The sequence below is a fragment of the Acinonyx jubatus genome, chromosome B1 (assembly GCF_027475565.1).
Source record: "Acinonyx jubatus isolate Ajub_Pintada_27869175 chromosome B1, VMU_Ajub_asm_v1.0, whole genome shotgun sequence".
NCBI lineage: Eukaryota > Metazoa > Chordata > Mammalia > Carnivora > Felidae > Acinonyx > Acinonyx jubatus.
Window position 1 is genome coordinate 146753944 of NC_069382.1, and position 18724 is coordinate 146772667.

At 36.2% G+C, this 18724-nt stretch overlaps 1 protein-coding gene across 1 annotated transcript in view; it reads left to right on the forward strand.

The window, feature by feature from the left end:
* The first annotated feature begins 8913 nt into the window (after positions 1-8913).
* The window catches only part of TMPRSS11A (transmembrane serine protease 11A), a 52646-nt gene continuing 42835 nt past the window's right edge, over positions 8914-18724 (forward strand). The window contains exon 1 of the mRNA XM_015074485.3: positions 8914-9083. Within this exon, the coding sequence (XP_014929971.1) occupies positions 9073-9083 (11 nt within the window). The 5' untranslated portion in view covers positions 8914-9072. The remainder of the gene's footprint in view (positions 9084-18724) is intronic.

The window sequence follows — 18724 nt, forward strand, 5'->3', positions numbered from 1 at the left end:
GTAAATGATACAATGGATAGAATGGGAAAAATATTTAAAATGCATAAACTGAAAAGATACTAGAATATACAAAATAGTCCTGCAAATCAACAAAAAAGAACAGTCTCAGAAGAAATATGAGGAAGGATATGAAAAAGCAATTTATAGAAAAGAAAACCAAAAAGTTAATAAGCATGTAAGACAAATGTTCAAATAACTAGTATTGAGAAAAACACAATTAAAATAAAAGTAAATCATTACTGTACACCACACAGACAAGTGGAATAATAGCAAGTATAGGCAAGGATGTGAACTTGGATTGCTGGTATTCACAGCCAATTTTAATTAAATTACACACACATGTCCGATGACTCCCAAATTCTGACATTTCACATCATGCATAAATTCACTTTTAAATTGTATCCCAGTACATTTTCTTCAGATTAGATCAGTTGGAAAAGTTTTAACTTCTCATATAATTTCAAGTGCAAACCAAAAATCACGAACACAGAAATTTTTCACTTGACAAGAGTTTAGCTATGAGAATAGGAGATTTATGGCAGAAGGAAAAGAAAATAAAAACATGTTATTAAGTAATTATGCCAATCCCCACAGTCCGCAGAATCAATGACCCATCTCTATTTAATTGCCGAAGGGAGGAGAGTTTTTCTCCATTTGAATAAATTGCCAGAGGTTGTTAGAAAAGCAGTCAAGGATTACTCTAGCATCTATGCAAAATAACCAACATAAATTTCATCTCTCAGAGTAATAGGCAATAGGAAGAGAAAGGTTTTATGTATTAATCTTCTAATTTAAACAGATTCTCATATTTATAACTAATACTTGCACCTAACTGCACTAACTGGTAACTTTGATTGAAATGTTAGCACATTCTGTTTGGTCTACTTAATTAATTGTGGACAGTATTATAGCTATGCCTATAATATTCCTAGGTCACTCTCCAATCCATGCCCTTTCTTTAGCGTGGAGCAGGACAAATAGTCTCCTCTTGAAACCTCTAGGACAAGAGATTTCCAAGGACTATCTTTCAGGAGATACAGAGATGCTGAGTAATTGGAGTTCAGGTATGCCCTGCTCACATCAACCAGAACTGCTCACTGTGATTTGTTTCTCAAATTAGCTTCAGCATAAAATTCAGTTAAAATAAATGGTTCTACTGCTTTATCTCCACCCACCCAAAATAACTGCTGGAATTCATTGTCATAGGAAGATATTTGTTAGATTTTGTGACCCAGTTCAATAGGAACAGAAAGAGAGGTGGGGTGTAGATTCTTGTGTGAGAGGAAGATTTCATAAAGAATAAGTACAGGTCATGACAATTCAATTGATGTGGGACACTCAGCAATGGATGCAGAGGAATCAGAGTACAATAAATTGTTTGGTTATATCGAGTTTGAGATTTCAGAAACAGATTCACACTATTCCAGGAGACAGAACTTTAATGCAGAAGAATAATAACAAATGTTTAGAGATTTGTGGGTCAAATGCATACAGGTGTTATTTGAATCTGTGGCAGTGGATTAAAAAAGATAGGTGACAAGCTTCATGATGTTTAATTTGGCAATGATTTTTTAAATGTGACAGTAAAAAAATAAGCAACAAAAGAAAAAACCGACAAACTGGATGACATCACAATTTTAAACTTTTGTGCATCAGAAGATGCTATCAACAGAGTGAAAAGGCAACCAATGAAATGAAATATTTCTAATATTTGCAAAATATTTTCAAATCATATATCTGGTAAGGGATTAATAGCCAGAATATACACAGACCTTCTACAACTCAACAACTAAAAAATAACCAACCAAATTTTAAAAGGGGCAAAATACTTGAATAGACATTTCCCCAAAGAATATATACAAATGGTAATATGTATATGATAAAACTCTCAGCATCACTAATTATAGATAAATACAAATGAAAACCACAATTAGATACCACTTCACATAATAATGGGTATTAGAACACAAAAAAAAAAGTGTTGGTAAAGATGTGCACTAATTGTGCGTTATTGGTACAAATGTAAAACAATACAACTGCTATGGAAAATGCTATGGCAATATCTTAGTCCATTCTGACTGCTATAACAAAAGTACCATGAACTAGTTGGCTTAAACAACAAACATGTATTTCTCGCAGTTTCAGAGTCTGAGAAATCCAAAGTCAATATGCTAGAAGATTCACATCTGGTGAAAGCATGCTTCCTGGCTTAACTTTTCATTGTCTCTCACCTGGTAGAAAAGGCAAGAGAGCTCTCTGGAGTCCCTTTTATTAGGGCATGAATCCCATCCATGAGGGTTCTATTCTAATGACCTAACCATCTCCCAAAGGCTCTATCTCCTAATACCATCACATTTAGGATTAGGATTTCAGCATAGAAATTTTAAGGAGATGCATTCAGTCTCCTTAAATCACTTATCGCTTAAATCACTCATCTAACAGGTGATTTCTCAAAAAATTAAACACAGAGTTACCATATGAAACAACAATTCTACCTCTGGGTATCTTTCCAAAAGAGTTGAAAGCAGAAACAAACAGATATTTGTACATCCATATTCATAGCAGCATTATTCTCAACAGCCAAAAGGTGGAAGTAACTCAAGAGTCCATTGACAGATGAATGGATAAACAAAATGTGGTATATACATACAATGGAATAATATTCTATGCTAAAAAAAAGAAAATTCTGACACATGCTACAACAAAGATGAACTTTCAGGACGTTATGCTAAGTGAAATAATCCAGTCAGACAGAAAAAGGCATACTGAATGAGTACACTCATATGAGGTTTATAAAGTACATACAGTAGTCAAATTAATAGAAACAAAAAGTAGAATGGTGGTTGCCAGGGACTAGAGGAAGGGGAAAATTGGAAGTTAGTATGCAAGAGGTACAGTGTTTCAGTTTTAGAAGACGAAAAATTCTGATGATGGGTAATGCTGGTTGTTGCAAACAATGTGAATGTACTTAATGCCAAAGAACTGAACACTTAAAAAATGACTAAAATGACTTGTTTTAGTTTTGTAAAATATGCTGTTAATATTTTTATAGGGATTGACTTAAACCTGTAGATTGCTTTGTGTACCATAGACATTTTAACAATATTTGTTCTTCCAATCCATGAGCATGGAATGTCTTTCCATTTCTTTGCATCATCTTCAATTTCTTTCATCAATGTTTTAAAGCTTTCAGAATACAGGTCTTTTACCTCTTTAAGTTTACTCCTAGGTATGTTGTGATTTTTGTTTCAATTGTAAATGGGACTGATTTCTTAATTTCTCTTTCTGCTGCTTCATTAATAGTGTATAGAAATGCATCAGATTTCTGTACATTAATTTTGTATCCTGCAACCTTACTGAATTCTTTTTCCAGTTCTAGCAGTTTTTTGTGGAGTCTTTAGGGTTTTCTATATATAATACCATGTCATCTACAAATAGTGAAAATTTTACTTCTTCCCTACTAATGCTGATGCATTTTATTCCTTTCTCTTATCTGATTGCTGTGGCTAGGACTTCCAGTACTATGTTGAATAAAAATGGGGAGAGTGGACATCTTTGTCTTGTTCCTGACCGTAAGGAAAAAGTTCTCAGTTTTTCCCCATTGAGGAAGGTGTTAGCTGTGGGTTTTTCATATAAGGACTTTATTATATTGAGGTAAGTTCCCTCTAAACCTACTTTGTTGAGAATTTTTATCACGGATAGATGTTTTGCTTTGTCAAATGCTTTTTCTTCATCTATTGAAATGATCCTACGGCTTTTATGCTTTCTCTTATTGATGTGATGTAACACGTTCATTGATTTAGGAATATTGAACCTACTCTTGCATCCCAGAAATAAATCCCACCTGATTACAATGAATGAATTTTTTAAATGTATTGTTGGATTCAGTTTGCTAATATTTAGTTGAGGATTTTTGCATCTATGGTCATTCAGATATTCTGGCCTGTACTTCTCTTTTTTTATTGTGTCTTTATCTGGTTTTGGAATCTGGGTAATGCTAGCCTCATAGAAGGAATTTGGAAGTTTTCCTTCCTCTTCTATTTTTTGTGATATGCGTATTTTATCACAAAAAAGAACAGGAGAGAGACAGCAAAGGAGGGAACACAGAACAGAAAAGACAACATGTTGAGACTGAGGCAGAAACTGGAGTTTGCAGATACAAGTCAAGGAACTCCGGGAGCCACCAGAACTAGAAGAAACAAGGAATGATTATTCCTAGAGCCTTTGGAGGGAGTATAGTCATACTGACACCTTCATTTCCGACTTCTGGTCTCCAGAACTGTGAAAAAATAAATTTCTGTATTTTAAGCCACCAGGTTTGTGGTAATTTGTTACAGCAGCCTCAAGAACCCAACACAGTGATGCAGGGATCAAGGCCATCAGCTAAAATTGAGAATGGAAGAGTAAGTGAAGTGGTTTGAAGAAAAAAAAGAGAGGTGAGAGACTGCCCAGAAGTGTGGGGAAGTGAATGGCCTAAGGACATGTAAAATGACTACCTCCAGCATCAGGAGCACACTTTAGGATCATGCACAGGAATTTAAAACTAGATCAGTTTGTGTTTTTCTACTTGGCCTGTTTATCTACACAAGAGTACAGCTAAAGAATCATGGAAACGGGTTTATCCAAAATTATCTTTTCATTGAGACAGCACAAAGTGAAAACAAAGTGAAGGAGTTGATGATATATACAAAGAAGTGACTTTAATGATTATCTTTTTTTTAACTTCCCTAATATCCAAGTACCTGAAATATATTCTGGTGCATCATAGGAACTGAGCAAAGATCTACTTAATGAGTTACTGAATGCCATGATTTTTAACATAGTAGGCTTCTCTGAAATAACCACAACACAAAGAGGATGAGCTCCTATGTGCAACACTTATTTGTCATTTGGCATCAGTTTAATTTCCTCTTATCAGACAGAGGACAAAAATATCAGTTGAAGAAAAATATTCAATCACAGAAGTTATATTGCTATTGTCTCATGATATAATCCTTATGCACTATAAGAGTTTTTATCATTTAATAGCACAATAGGAGACAAAAGCAAAGCAGTAGCATGCCAATTTAATAAGTTACACTGACAAACTTTCTTTAGTACTTATTTTCTGTGAAAAATTCCAACTTAAAAATTTTTTAATGTTCATTTATTTATTTTGAGAGAGAGAGCACAAGTGGGGGAGGGGCAGAGAGAGAGGAGGGAGAGAATCCTAAGCAGACTCTGCACTGACAGCATAGAGCCCAATGTAGGGCTCGAATTCACGGAACTGTGAGATCATGACCCGACCTGAGGTCAAGAGTCAAACTCTTAATCAACTGAGCCAGCCAGGCACCCCTCCAACTTTAAAAGTATAGGTTTGGACATGATGACTATATACAATCTTTTGAAACAGTGAATTATTGAGATCTACTTATGCAGATGCCTAAAATGAAAATATATACAATTTTATCCATATAAAAATGTGATTATTGACCATCATAACTCTTTACATCTTTACATCTTACCTTGTCACATTAGGTTAATTAGGTTGGGACGTAAAAGATAGACCAGAATAGTGGCCAAGGACTGCTACCTCTTACTACAGCCTCTGTAATCAGCTAGTGATAAGAAAAAATAAAATTATTTTTAAGGGTCAGCTTTGTATCAAGTGCCATTCATAAAGTAGGTCTAAGTGATAAAGATAAGGGCCTTTTAGAGTCAGAGACACCTGAGGGGGAAAATGCCATCTTTACCACTTTCAGATGTGAGATTAGGCAAACTATTTAACATCTATGAGTTCCAGTTTCTATTTCTGTAAAATGGGGTTAATTTGTATCCCAAAGAGCTGTTGCAAAGTATTGATTGTATTGCTTGGCCTTTGATAAGTACTGTTTACTTGCAATTTTTATAGTCTCATTAAACTGTTTTTCTATATTGATTATATATTTGTATTGAGGTGTAAATTACATTCAGTAAAATTCACCTTTTTTTAGTGACTAGTTCTATGAACTTTGACAAATAAGTTCTTTGAACTTAAAACCATCACCACAAAATATAAAACATTTTCCCCCAACTCCTAAACTCCCTTCTTGTGAATGCTTGCCTGTCACCACCAGATGCTGGAAACTCTGATTTTTGTCCTTAGAAGCTGGGCATTTTCTAGAACAGCCTATTAATGGAATCACACAACGTGTTGTCTTTTGCCTTTGAGGTAATCTCATTTAATTTGCACATATATTACTATTCTCAGAGAAGGAAAATTACATTCAGAAAGTTAAATAACTTACTCAAAGCTGTAGTTAGAAATTTCGTCCTCGCTTTATTTGTTTCAAGCTGTGTGCTTCTTGTTTGCTACACCATATTGCCTTTTGTTAGCCTACAGCTTACTGAACTTCCACTACCAATTCTGGAATTTATCTTCATATTCAGCCATTATTCCTCTACCTTCCCATAAACAGAGACTTGGAAAACTGAGGACCCAGAGGACATCAAGGCCAAAAGAGGAGTCCTGAGCAAATGGCTTCCAGGTTCTGCTGTGCTGACATTCAGAGACATCGCCATTTTATCTTAATACAGTTTACCATTCAGTTCTTGAATGTACACACACAGTATGGGGAGCATGTTACATGTACTCTCTCATTTAATTCCTACAATAGTCTGCAAAGCTATCGTTAATTCTGTGCACAGATGAGGAAGCTAAGAAAGGTCAAGCAGCAGCTATGTTAGGGGAGCCTGGATTTACAGGCAGGTGCATCTCCCTTCAACATCTGGGCTTTGTTTACCAGGCCTTCTGCCACACACTATGGAAGCTGCCGTTTATTACTAGACACTGTGCTGGGCAGTGTTATACACACCATGTCATTTAATTCTGATGAAAGCCCTGAACATAAATGGTATCAGCTCATTTCATATAGGAGGAAATTGATGCTCAAAGGGTTTAAGTGATCTGTTCAAGGTCACATAACTACCAAGGAGTCAAAATCCCATTTTAGGGGTGCCTGGGTGGCTTCTTCATTCAAGTGTCCAACTTCAGCTCAGGTCTTGATCTCACCATTCATAAGTTTGAGCACCACATCAGGCTCTGCACTGATAGCTTCAGAACCTCTGTCTCCCTCTCTCTATCCCCCCCACTCAAAAATAAATAAACACTCATTTAAAAAGTTAAAAAAAAAAAACAGTATTCCATTCTAAGTCCATGCCACTGTTGACTATTCCATGGAACCCTGTGTCAGAGAAACAGCAGGGAAAAGATGGAAAGGAAGAATGTAACTACGTGTGCTCCTTGTATAGCTCAACATAATGAGCTTCACTAAGTGTTTCTCTGTTAAATAGGAAGAAAATATATGCAAATAAACTAAGATCTTAATATTAAAAGTTAATAATATCGCTTCTTGGCCTTTTGGCTAAGATCAAGTGTAATATTAAAAGTTAATATTTCTGGGGGCGCCTGGGTGGCGCAGTCGGTTGAGCGTACGACTTCAGCCAGGTCACGATCTCGCGGTCAGGGAGTTCGAGCCCCGCGTCAGGCTCTGGGCTGATGGCTCAGAGCCTGGAGCCTGTTTCCGACTCTGTGTCTCCCTCTCTCTCTGCCCCTCCCCCGTTCATGCTCTGTCTCTCTCTGTCCCAAAAATAAATAAACGTTGAAAAAAAAATTTAAAAAAAAGTTAATATTTCTGTAGTGCTTCCATTGCACAAGGTACTATTCTAAGTATTTTACATATATTGACACATTTACATTTCTAAAAACCTTAAAAGGTAGTCACTAGTATGATTCCTATTTTACAGATAGAAACTTCTAACATTTGAACCCCACATCTAATTCTAGAGTCTATGCACTTAAAGCATTCTACAGTACTAAGATTCTTTTGAATGGTACTTTCCCTAAGTGTTAGAAGCAATGACCACTAAATTTTCATTTAAAGTAGGGTTTCCTTTTAAATGGCTATCATTTGGTTGTGAGATTATAATCAAGGCTAAACACTAAGTATATTCATACTGCATGTAGCTGTTAAAAAAGATAAGGTAAATCCATTTCTCTCAACATAAAATAGAGTATCAAGGGAAGAAAAACCAAACTGCCCAAGGAAGTATATAATACTGTTCAATCAATACTCATATATGTTTTTCTATGGGTATACATGCATGTGTCTGTTTGTGTGTAAATGCTTAGTATATTCTGTAAGAAAATGGACCTTAATAACATTAGTTGCTTCTAAGGAGAAGGAAAGGCACCATGACCACAACATGGTGAAACAGCTTCAGCCTCATTTCTAATGTTTCAGTATACACAAAAAGCAGGTATTCATGTCTGATTGAAAATTTATTGAAAATATTGTTTACTTATATTCTTTGTTTTCTTCACATTGATAAATGTCTCTCTCTTGCGCTCTCTCTCTCTCTCTCTCATGTATATATATATATACATGTATAGAAAATATATTTGTAATTCATATTACATAAATATAAATTATAGCATGTGTACGTATCACATTAAGCCATTTTAGGAAAAAATCTGGTTTGATATGAATTTATTTGCACATACTCTCAGAAGTACGTATTTTTTAAAGAAAAATAATTATATATTAATAAATTCACTCTACCCCTGTCATACATGGAGATAGCTGCTATTCAACTAAAAATTAAACATTATTTCTTGAATTATATTATGAATCTAGGTTTTAAGGATACTTGATTGTTTTTATTAAGAGCTTTTATATAAAGATTTCTTTAAGGTATTTGTATACCTACCAATAATCTTCTTTAAATTCTTAATCCTAGCACATTCCTAAAGTATTTCTCATTCAAATCCTCTCAACCAGTTTATCTCCCTTTAACAAAATTAGTCAATACCAAAAGAAACTATGTTGCTTTCTTATTGGGACTATGCTATCTCTGGGCTGTTTTCTTCAAGCTATCCTGCGGGTTGAGGCTCTCTGTTCAGACTTGTCTAACTAGTTTCATTTCAACTATTTGTAATTTGTTTTAATTTCTTTCAGCCATAGACCTCTAATACATCTAGAGGTGACATGCAGTTGATTAGAAAGTCAAGTTCAGTGGGTGCAGACCTGCAAGACCAAATTCTTCCTCTTACAGATGATGTATCGGTAAGTTCAGTTTTGTTTAGCAAATGGCTTATTTGCTCTACTGTCTGTCAGTGTCTAGATTCCCTATTATGTCAGGGCACTGCCTGTGAGATGTCCTCAGTGCATTCAATCTGTATGGATCTTGTGAGATTTCTGGAATTATTATAACATCTGGATTAATTAATCTCTGTAATTGAAATCAGTATCTTTGTATTAAAAATCATTCTTAGCATTATTTCATGTTGCCAGGTTCAATAGTTGGGATTTTAGAAGAAGTTAATGAAGAACTGTATTATATTATGTTCTGATGGAGTCTGGTTTGGGGACCTGTGGAAGGTGTTCCTTTGTTTTACAGAAAGCCTTCTTTAAGTAATCTGACTAAATTTATCTTCTACAGCATTTTCTGTTTGGTACTTTTTCTTATACCTTATAGTCAGTCCTGGGAACTAATAGGATTGGGAGGTCCATAGCTACAGAGATACCTGCCTTCTCATAGAAATCCTAGGATTCCTGTGGGAAGAAGGGAAACAGGAGACCCAAACCTGTCTATTCCCTAAAACTCTCCCATTAAATACTAAAGAAAAAAAACTGAATTCTTTCATTTTATTTCCCAAAAGGGTATTTGCCACATGCAAAGGAGAGGAAAAAATAAGATTCCTTGGAATAACTTTATATGGAATTAAAACCATGATTTTAAACATCCATGATGACAATAATACTTCACGATTGCTTTGATTTATGCCACTTTCAAAGTATTTTTACATATGCCATTCATTTAATAGGACACCCTTGTGAGATCAGAATAGGTATCGTTACTCCCTTTTTGAAATGAGGAATTTGAGGGAAACAGAAGTTAAGGGGCTTCTTTGGATCTATGGAGCTGTATGATGACAGAGTCCAAGAGCTGCCATCTACAACTTCCAAGTCCAGTATTCCCAGCCTGTCTGGGTGGCAAGGATTCTACCTGGGAAATTTCAGAGAGATCAGCCACTAAGGAAATCAGGAAATTCAGAGATCAGCTGCTGAGTTAGTGAACTCCACTGGGCTTCCTTCCCCACTAATAAAATACACATTTATATCAGTCCTATAGTGAATTGCTAAAGGGTCTCTGAGATCCTTGGGCAGCGTCTACAAGGTTTCACACATAAGCAGCACTCCATAAATATTTGTTGAACAAATGAATGAGTACACAAATGGAAATGTCTAGCATAATATTTTCCTTATTCATTAAAATTCATTGAATTTGAAAATGCCTATTTCATGTTTATGGAAGGCATGATATTGTAAAGCAGTAAGTAGTTCCAACTTTTCATATTGCACATCCCCAAAATTATTCTCTTTAAAATATCACGATTATAGACACCAAAAGTCCTCTTTTCTAATGAATATTTGTGGCTTTACAGAAAGTTTTTGGCTTCAGGGAAAAAAATTAGGAGTAATATTGGGGGTCAGTGCTATTGTTCGAGATAGCCATCACATTTGGTAAAGAAAGGAGAAGGTGGGAAACTGAATGTGTATGGTTTCTTTGAGATAACTTCATGGAACACTCACCCAGGATTTGGTAGATTTTCAGGAGATGGCAGGTCACATTAATAGGCAGGCTTAAGGATTAAAGAAAAGCAAATGCTTAATTACTACTATGACACCCTACATTCCACATATAGTACTTCTACAATATGTTTTATAGCCATGCTCACCATTCTTCTCTATTAACAAGAAATATAATGTGGACTCCTTCTCAAACTTTATTTGATCCATATCTTTGCTGTTTCTGCTACATTGAACTTTGGCTACTTCTCTATGTTTCATGACCATCTTCACTGTATTTCAGAGATAGTCCTTAGTGCTCAGACTTTGCTGTGAATACCCATCTTCATTTGCCTTTAGCAATATCCATACCCCTACTCCTTCCTATACGTGTATTAATTGGGTGATTCATTCACTTAAAAATCTCATTATTTTTCATATAAAAGATAAAATATCAAATGACTCATCATATCAACAAACAGGTTACTGTCTTGTTCCCAGAAGTCTGGCATCGTTCTCTTCTTACAGCTCATTATTTTCAATATTGCTTATTAATAAATGTAAAAATTACGTTCTTTCTCTTCATTATCATCCTTAAAAACATTTTTTAATGTTTATTTAATTTTGAGAGAGAGAGAGAGAGAGAGAGAGAGAGAGAGAGAGAGAGAGAGACACAGAATCTAAAGGAGGCTCCAGGCTCTGAGCTGTCAGCACAGAGCCCAACACAAGGCTCAAACCCTCATGAACCATAAGATCATGACCTGAGCTGAAGTCAGATGTTTAACTGACTGAGCCACCCAGGCGCCCCTTCATTATCATCTTTTAGAGAAAAAGGTAGTCCTGGGCAAATCTTTATAAATTTTGATGATTTAAAGTTTAATTTCATTTTGAATACTCATGTCAATCAACTTGTTAATTTGCCAAATTTATTCTCTAATTTATTCAAAAACTATATCTTCAGGGTTAAAACCAAAATAACAAAGTAAAACCTTCATGTTACTTACTGATCACTAAATTGTGTGTAAATTAGTAACTAAATTTTACTGTTTTGTTAGTTTTCAACAACTCATAGTGCCATATGCATGCTATATTATATTAGTTCATTCATTCTCACAATCCTACAATTAGATGCCATTATTATCTCCACTGTATAGATAAAAGTTAATTGGCCCTACATTACAGGCTAAGAGAGCCAGAATCTGAACTTAACTATTAGGATATCCTGCTTTTCTTTCTTTGATAATTTTCAAGAGAAAACAACTTTTTGTTTTTTCATACAAAAACTGAGTAAGAGGGGTGCCTGGGTGGCTCAGTTGGTTAAATGTCCAACTTCAGCTCAGGCCATGATCTCACAGTTCATGAGTTTGAGCCCCGCATTGGGCTCTGTGCTGACAGCTCAGAGCCTGGAGCCTGCTTCAATTTCTCTGTGTGTATGTGTGTGTGTCTATCTCTGCCCCTCCCCGACTTGCTCTCTGTGTCTCTCTCAAAAAGAAACATTAAAAAAAAATTTTTTTAAACTGAGTATGAAATTCATAGTGCTAAAAATGATTCACTGAGTTGGGTTTTTTCTGTAGTCAATAAATTGAAATATGTATTCATATCATTAAGATTAAAGGCTAGTATCTTCTTTGTTTTGCTTTCCTACTTTTCCACTTGTGTGGCATATAGGGAATAAAACACTTATGGATAAAAATAGGCATTCTGGCAGATATGTATATAAAGTACTTGGAAACCAAGATGTTAAGAATTTATGATCAGGTAAGTGTAGGAATCCTTACTGGGTGGTAGTTTATTTGTAATTATTATAATAACATCTGCCATTTATTATCTATTTACAAAATGTGAATCATTTTGCATACATTGTCTCATTCATTATTTACAGTCCTCATACAAGTTAGCCTATTTTAAAGGAAAAAAAAAAAGCTACCCAAGATCAGAGTTAGTGACTTTAACTCAAGCTGTACATGCCATCCTATATTCCCAATTCATTAACAGCTGGGGCTGTGAAACATCTTGGGCAATGACAAGAAACTGACCTACTGGGGATATAGAAATAAGATAGGCAACATTTGAATAATATACTGTGAAAGGCTTCACGTTCATTATCACAGTGGTCTGGTTACAAATGGGACAGACAGCCTTAAAGTCAGACAGTTAAGGACTTCCTTTCCCTTATCTCTGGTACCTGTGTTGTTTGCCTCTCTGATTCTTAGTTTCCTCCTTAGTGAGTCGGTGATAAGGTAACAACGCCTACTCCACAAAGCTGTGTCAACAATTACATGAGATAAGTCACATGAAAACTCCTGAGCCAGAGTAGGAATTTGATATGTGCTAGAGCCTTTCATTTACTCACTTTATTGCCTCACGTCTCTGGGTACTATTTATTATCACCACTTTACAAGTGGAAAAACTGAAATTCAGAGAGGTTTCAAAAACATCTCAAGATATATGTCAAAAAATTAAATGCAAGGACTGAGGCCAAACACTTCTGATCCTAAAAGGCAGAGGATGCCTGGAGAGGATTTGTCTGGGCAGGTAAAGACTTAAAGGAAAATTTTTAAATATTTTTCTCAGAAAAACTCCCTGTGTTTTCCTTTACTAAACCACTAAACTCCTTTCCTATGTCACTACTCATACTTATGATACCAGCTGTGTCGGTTTTTGTCAAAGCAATTCTCCAACATCAGCTGGGTATCAATTCAATTTTGACATTAACTGGAGTTAGCACAGACACCACAGGTTAAGGGCTTGGTCCATAAGACTTCCCCTGCCCCCATTTCAGACAGAAATCCCAAGTCCAGGTTGTTGTTACCTGTGTTCTTAACGACTGGCTATAAATTGGAGCTTCCCACAACTCCCTCCTTTATTTTAATATGCTAGGGTGGCTCACAGAATTCAAGAAAACAGTTTACCTAGTAGATGATCAATTTATTCCAAATGATATTAAAGGATATGAATGAACAGCCAAATGAAGAGATACATATGATGAGGTTCAGAAGGGTCCCCAGTACAGGAGATTTTGTCCTTGTAGAGTTGGTGGTATACCACCCTCCCAGGACAGAGATGCCCAGCACCAACTCAGAAGCTCTCCGAACCCCATACTATTGGGATTTTCATGGAGGCTTCATCGCATAGACATGATAAATTCTGAATGCAATCTTCAGCTTCTCTCCCATTCCCAGAGGTTTATATGGAGGGGTTGGTTGGGAGGGAGAAGGGGAATGAAGCTGAAATTCCAAGCTTGTAACTATAGCTTGGTCTTTCTGGTGACTAGTCCCTATCCTGAAGCTATGTAGGAGCCCACCCAGAGTTACCCCATTGGAACAAAAGACATTGCTATCACCCAGGAAATTCCAAGGGATCTAAGAGCTCTGTGTCAGGAACCAAGGTTAAAGACCAAACAGAACAAATGATGTTCCTGGTGCTCTTATCACTTAGGAAATTATAAGGGATTTAGGAACTCTGTGCCAAGAACTGGGACCAGAGATCAATATATACTTTTTCTATTATATCAAAATTTTTAATGCTCATTTTTGTTACCTTAATGGAAATTTATTATTTGTGTAATTTTAAATATTTATAGAAAAGAAGTTTATAATACTTCATTATTTTCAATCACATGGCACAGATTGAGACAAAAACACTATGGGTTGTACCACGAATTACATAAGGGTAGAATCCATGTTTTATTCATCCACGCCTTTCTAAGCTTTGAATGATGCCTTAAAACAAAATAGAGGCTCAATAAAATATTGTGAAAAAAGAAAGATGGGTGGATAGGTGGACAGATGGACGGATAGTTGACAAAAGGACAAAGGAGGAATAACACTGTAATAGCTAATCAATTCTTAGAAGTAGTTTGTTAGGGCATATTTATGGTATACAAGGCTCTGACCAAGGCATTTGAATACAATTTATTTTTCACACATGCATAGCATCCCAGTGTGGACCTTTGCCTCTTATCTGATACACATTTTACAAACCTTAATAGGTGGGACTGCATCTTATGCCAAAACATGTCAGGACTATACCAAACACACACATATAACACACACAAACACACGTGCACATACACCACATAATGTTTGGTGCTATCTTTTCTATAAAGTATAACATTCCATAATAAGTTTCTGTTTTGTTACTCAATCCCTTATTCCCACATTAATATTGTACTTATAAAACAGCATCTGCATTTTATTGTCACTCTGGGCCAGCCACAGTGGAACATATTTTTTGTGGATTAATACTGCATTAAAAATATTTGGGGTATTTACTAATACCCCTCCTATATAAGCTCTTTCCTGTAGGGCCACTCCAAGATGATCCTAAAATCTAAAATACTACTGGTCTCAATTACCTACCATAAAATTCTCCTAGTAAAATGCCCATTGTCTCAGCATGGCTGATTTCTATCAAGTGTGTAATAATAATAACAACAAAAATCGTGATACTATTTACTATGGGCTGGTCACTTTACATGAATTAATGTACTTAGTGCTTATATAAATCCAATGAGGTAGGTATTAATCATTTCCATTTTCCAAATGGGAAGACTAAGACACAAAAGGGCCAAATACCTTGCTTCATATTGCAGAGCCACCAAATGACAGAGCTAGGACTTGAGCTCAGGTAGTCTGGCTCCAGAGACTCGTTTCTTATCATTTAATGCTATACCACTCTCAATTAGAAGTTAGCTCAATGATGGTGCATTAATTTAAACTAACATGTGACTGTGCTCTACCCCTAATCCAAAGTCTAAGTTCAAAACTATTTAAGAAAGGCTTTGCAGCTATAAGCTAGCACCGTGAACCTTCATTTTGCTGTTATCTGAAGATGGAAGAGAGTTAAATGCCTAACCTCTCAGAATACAGCCAAGAAATCCCTCTTACTAAATCAGGACAGAACGATCTAGAAGGGACAAGAATCTGAAATTGATTTCACTCATTAGGGTTGGGTAGTTGCTAAAGACAGAGCTACAAGGCTTTAGAGTAAATCCAGCTTAGCAAGCCAGACATGACTAAGCAGTGAGTAACTGTGCAGGGAAGTGGCAGGAGGTGGGAGTTTCCCTCCATGGGGATGAGGTATCCATGGGGAATCTAGGAAAGGTGTTCTCAATCCCTTTAGCTTATGCTTTCCTCTTACAGCCTTAAAATTCTCATTCATGCTCCTTTTTTGCCCGTGTGCCCAATTTCCATCCCTGGGACCAGAGTAAAGACATTCCCTTAGATAGGTGAAGAACTAGTCTTCTCTTCTCTGGGTCCTAATTTTCCTTTCCTGAGACCTCTGAATTCAGCTCAGCTTGAATAATTTCAACATTTTCCACAGAAACTTTTCTTTGCTCTGGACTCACAATGGTATTTTATTCAATTCTGCCCCTCGCCCCATTGTCCCTCCCATATCTGGGAGTTAAACACTGAAGGAATATAAAAAGTTTTCTTCGTTTCTTCTTTTTTAACCTCCTGACAAGCATTCCATGGAGCATCACAGTGGCATAAATATATCTAGAGCTATGTTTTCAAAGCTGTGTTCTGTAGAACATCAGAATCCCACAGGATATGAGTAGATATGGTGTTTTTTAAAAAAACGTATATTTGAGGGGGACCTGGGTGACTCAGTCAGTTGAGTGGCCAACTTCGACTCAGGTCATGATATCCTGGTTTGTGAGTTTGAGCTCCACATCAGGCTCACTGCTCTCAGCCTGTCAGCTCATAGCCTGCTTAGGATCCTCTGTCCTCCTCTCTCTGTCCCTCCCCCACTTGCACTCTCCCAAAAATAAATATTGAAAAGGAAAGAAAGAAAGAAAGAAAGAAAGAAAGAAAGAAAGAAAGAAGGAAGGAAGGAAGGAAGGAAGGAAGGAAGGAAGGAAGGAAGGAAGGAAGGAAACGTAATTTAAAAAACCTTTATTTCAGTCCAATTCAATAAATAGTATTCAAGATTCTGCTAAGAATCAGATAATGTATGAGGCACTGGGGTTGTATCAGTGAAAAGAATATATACAAAACCAAGACAGAAATATTGTTCACATTTATTTCCACTTAAAACCAGATTCTGAGACTTCTAGAAGTGAGGGTCCTCTCTAATTTTATTTAACCCATTTTTTTCAAACCTGTTTGAATATGGAAAACCTCCTTTCCCCCACCACCTGGGAACATTTTTGGAGAAATGTCTCAATGCTATATATGATGTTTTCACTATCTTCAAGATCTTGCCCACTTTGGGGTAAAAGGATATTTATACACATTTCAGGAAATAAAATATATAGAGAACTTGTAGGAGTATGAAAAAAAGTGTCAAATTAGATAAAAGCCTTCAACGTTTACAGACAACCCCCAATATGGTTATCATATCTATCCCTACCTCCCCTCTGCCCACTCCAGGTGACCTCTGCCACTGTTATAGGAGATTCTACGGGGAGGGAGAGAAGGGAATCCTAACTTTTTCAGAGTTCATCAAAGTGTAAAGCCAATAGAAAGGAAGATGTGAAAGCAAAATAAATTTCAGACTTAACCACAATGAGGGTGGGTGGCCTCTCTGATCAAACAACCTCTACTTTCACTTCCTAAAACTCTTCACTTGCCTTTCATGCCGCTTGAAATACCACCCATTATTCATCTGAGTTCATAGGAAACCTGTTCTAAAAAAAATGTAAAAATCACTCTCAGAAAGAAGTTTGATATCACAGAGAAAAATGGGCTTTTGAGTCACAGAAGCCCAAGTTAGGTTCTAGTTCTGCATACTGGCTTCATGAATGGAGCAAGTTAGTCACCTATGAAGCAAAGATACATAATTCTACTGACAAGCATGTTTGGAGGATGAGATATGACGATATACCAACAACTCCTACAAAGTCAGCATTTACTACCTAGTAGCTCTTGTTGTCACTCTTAGTATTAAATGGTCACCCTAAAATAGCCACTGTGGAAGACAGTATGGAGGTTCCTTAAATACAAGCATCCTATGATCCAATAATTCCACTATAGGATATTTACCCAAAACATACAAAAACACTAAATTCAAAGGGATACATGCACCTCTATGTTTACTGCAGCATTATTTACAATAGACAAATTATGTAAGTGGCCCAAGTGTCCTTTGATAGATGAAAAGATAAAGAAGAGGTGGGGGTGCCTGGGTGGCTCTGCCAGTTAAGTGTCCAACTATTGATTTTGGCTCAGGTCATGATCTCACAGTTGGTGAGATTGAGCTCCATGTCAAGTTCCACACTGACAGCCTGGAGCCTGTTTGGGATTCTGTCTCCCTCTCTCTATGCCCCTCCCTTGCTCTCTCTCTTTCTCTCTCTCTCTCTTTCTCTTTCTTTCAAAATAAATAAACTTTAAAAATAAAAAAAGAGGTGGTATACACACACACACACACACACACACACACACACACACATACATACAATGGTATATTATTCCACCATAGAAAAGAATGAAAACTTGCCATTTGCAACAAGGATGGAGCTAGAAAGAATCATGCTAAGCAAAATAAGTCAGGGAAGGACAAATACCATACAATTTCATTCATATGTGGAATTTAAGAAACAAAAGAGCAAAAAAAGAGAGACAGATAAACCAAGAAACAGACTTTTAACTATAGAGAACAAACTGCTGGTTACCAGAGAGGAGGTTGGTGGGGGATGGGTGAACAGGTGAAGGGGATTGAGCACATTTACCATGATAAGCACTTAGTAATGTGGAAGTGCTGAATTACTATATACTATGCCTGAAACTAATATACCACTATATGTTAATTATACTGGAACTATAATAAAACACTTAATTAAAAAATTAAATTAAATTAAATTAAATAATTAAACAAAATAGTCCCAGAGTACCCAAACAAATATTCACATGTCAGAGTATATTAGGTTACCACAAAATGTTGCTCTTCTGTAGCAAATATCTGACTTGAGTGACTCAAAGGAAATGACGATTTTCATTGGTAGAAAGACAATTTGGCACTTTGGCTCTAGAACAACTTTCCTCCAGGGATGGGCACCATGCTAGGGAAAGAAGAGCAAAGTTTTTTGCACCAAATGCCTTCTAGGAATTTGATGCACTTAACACCTTTGTTCAGTTACATTAGAAGTTCAGTAAACTTGTAGGTGGCCTGGGAAGCTAACCAATAATTTA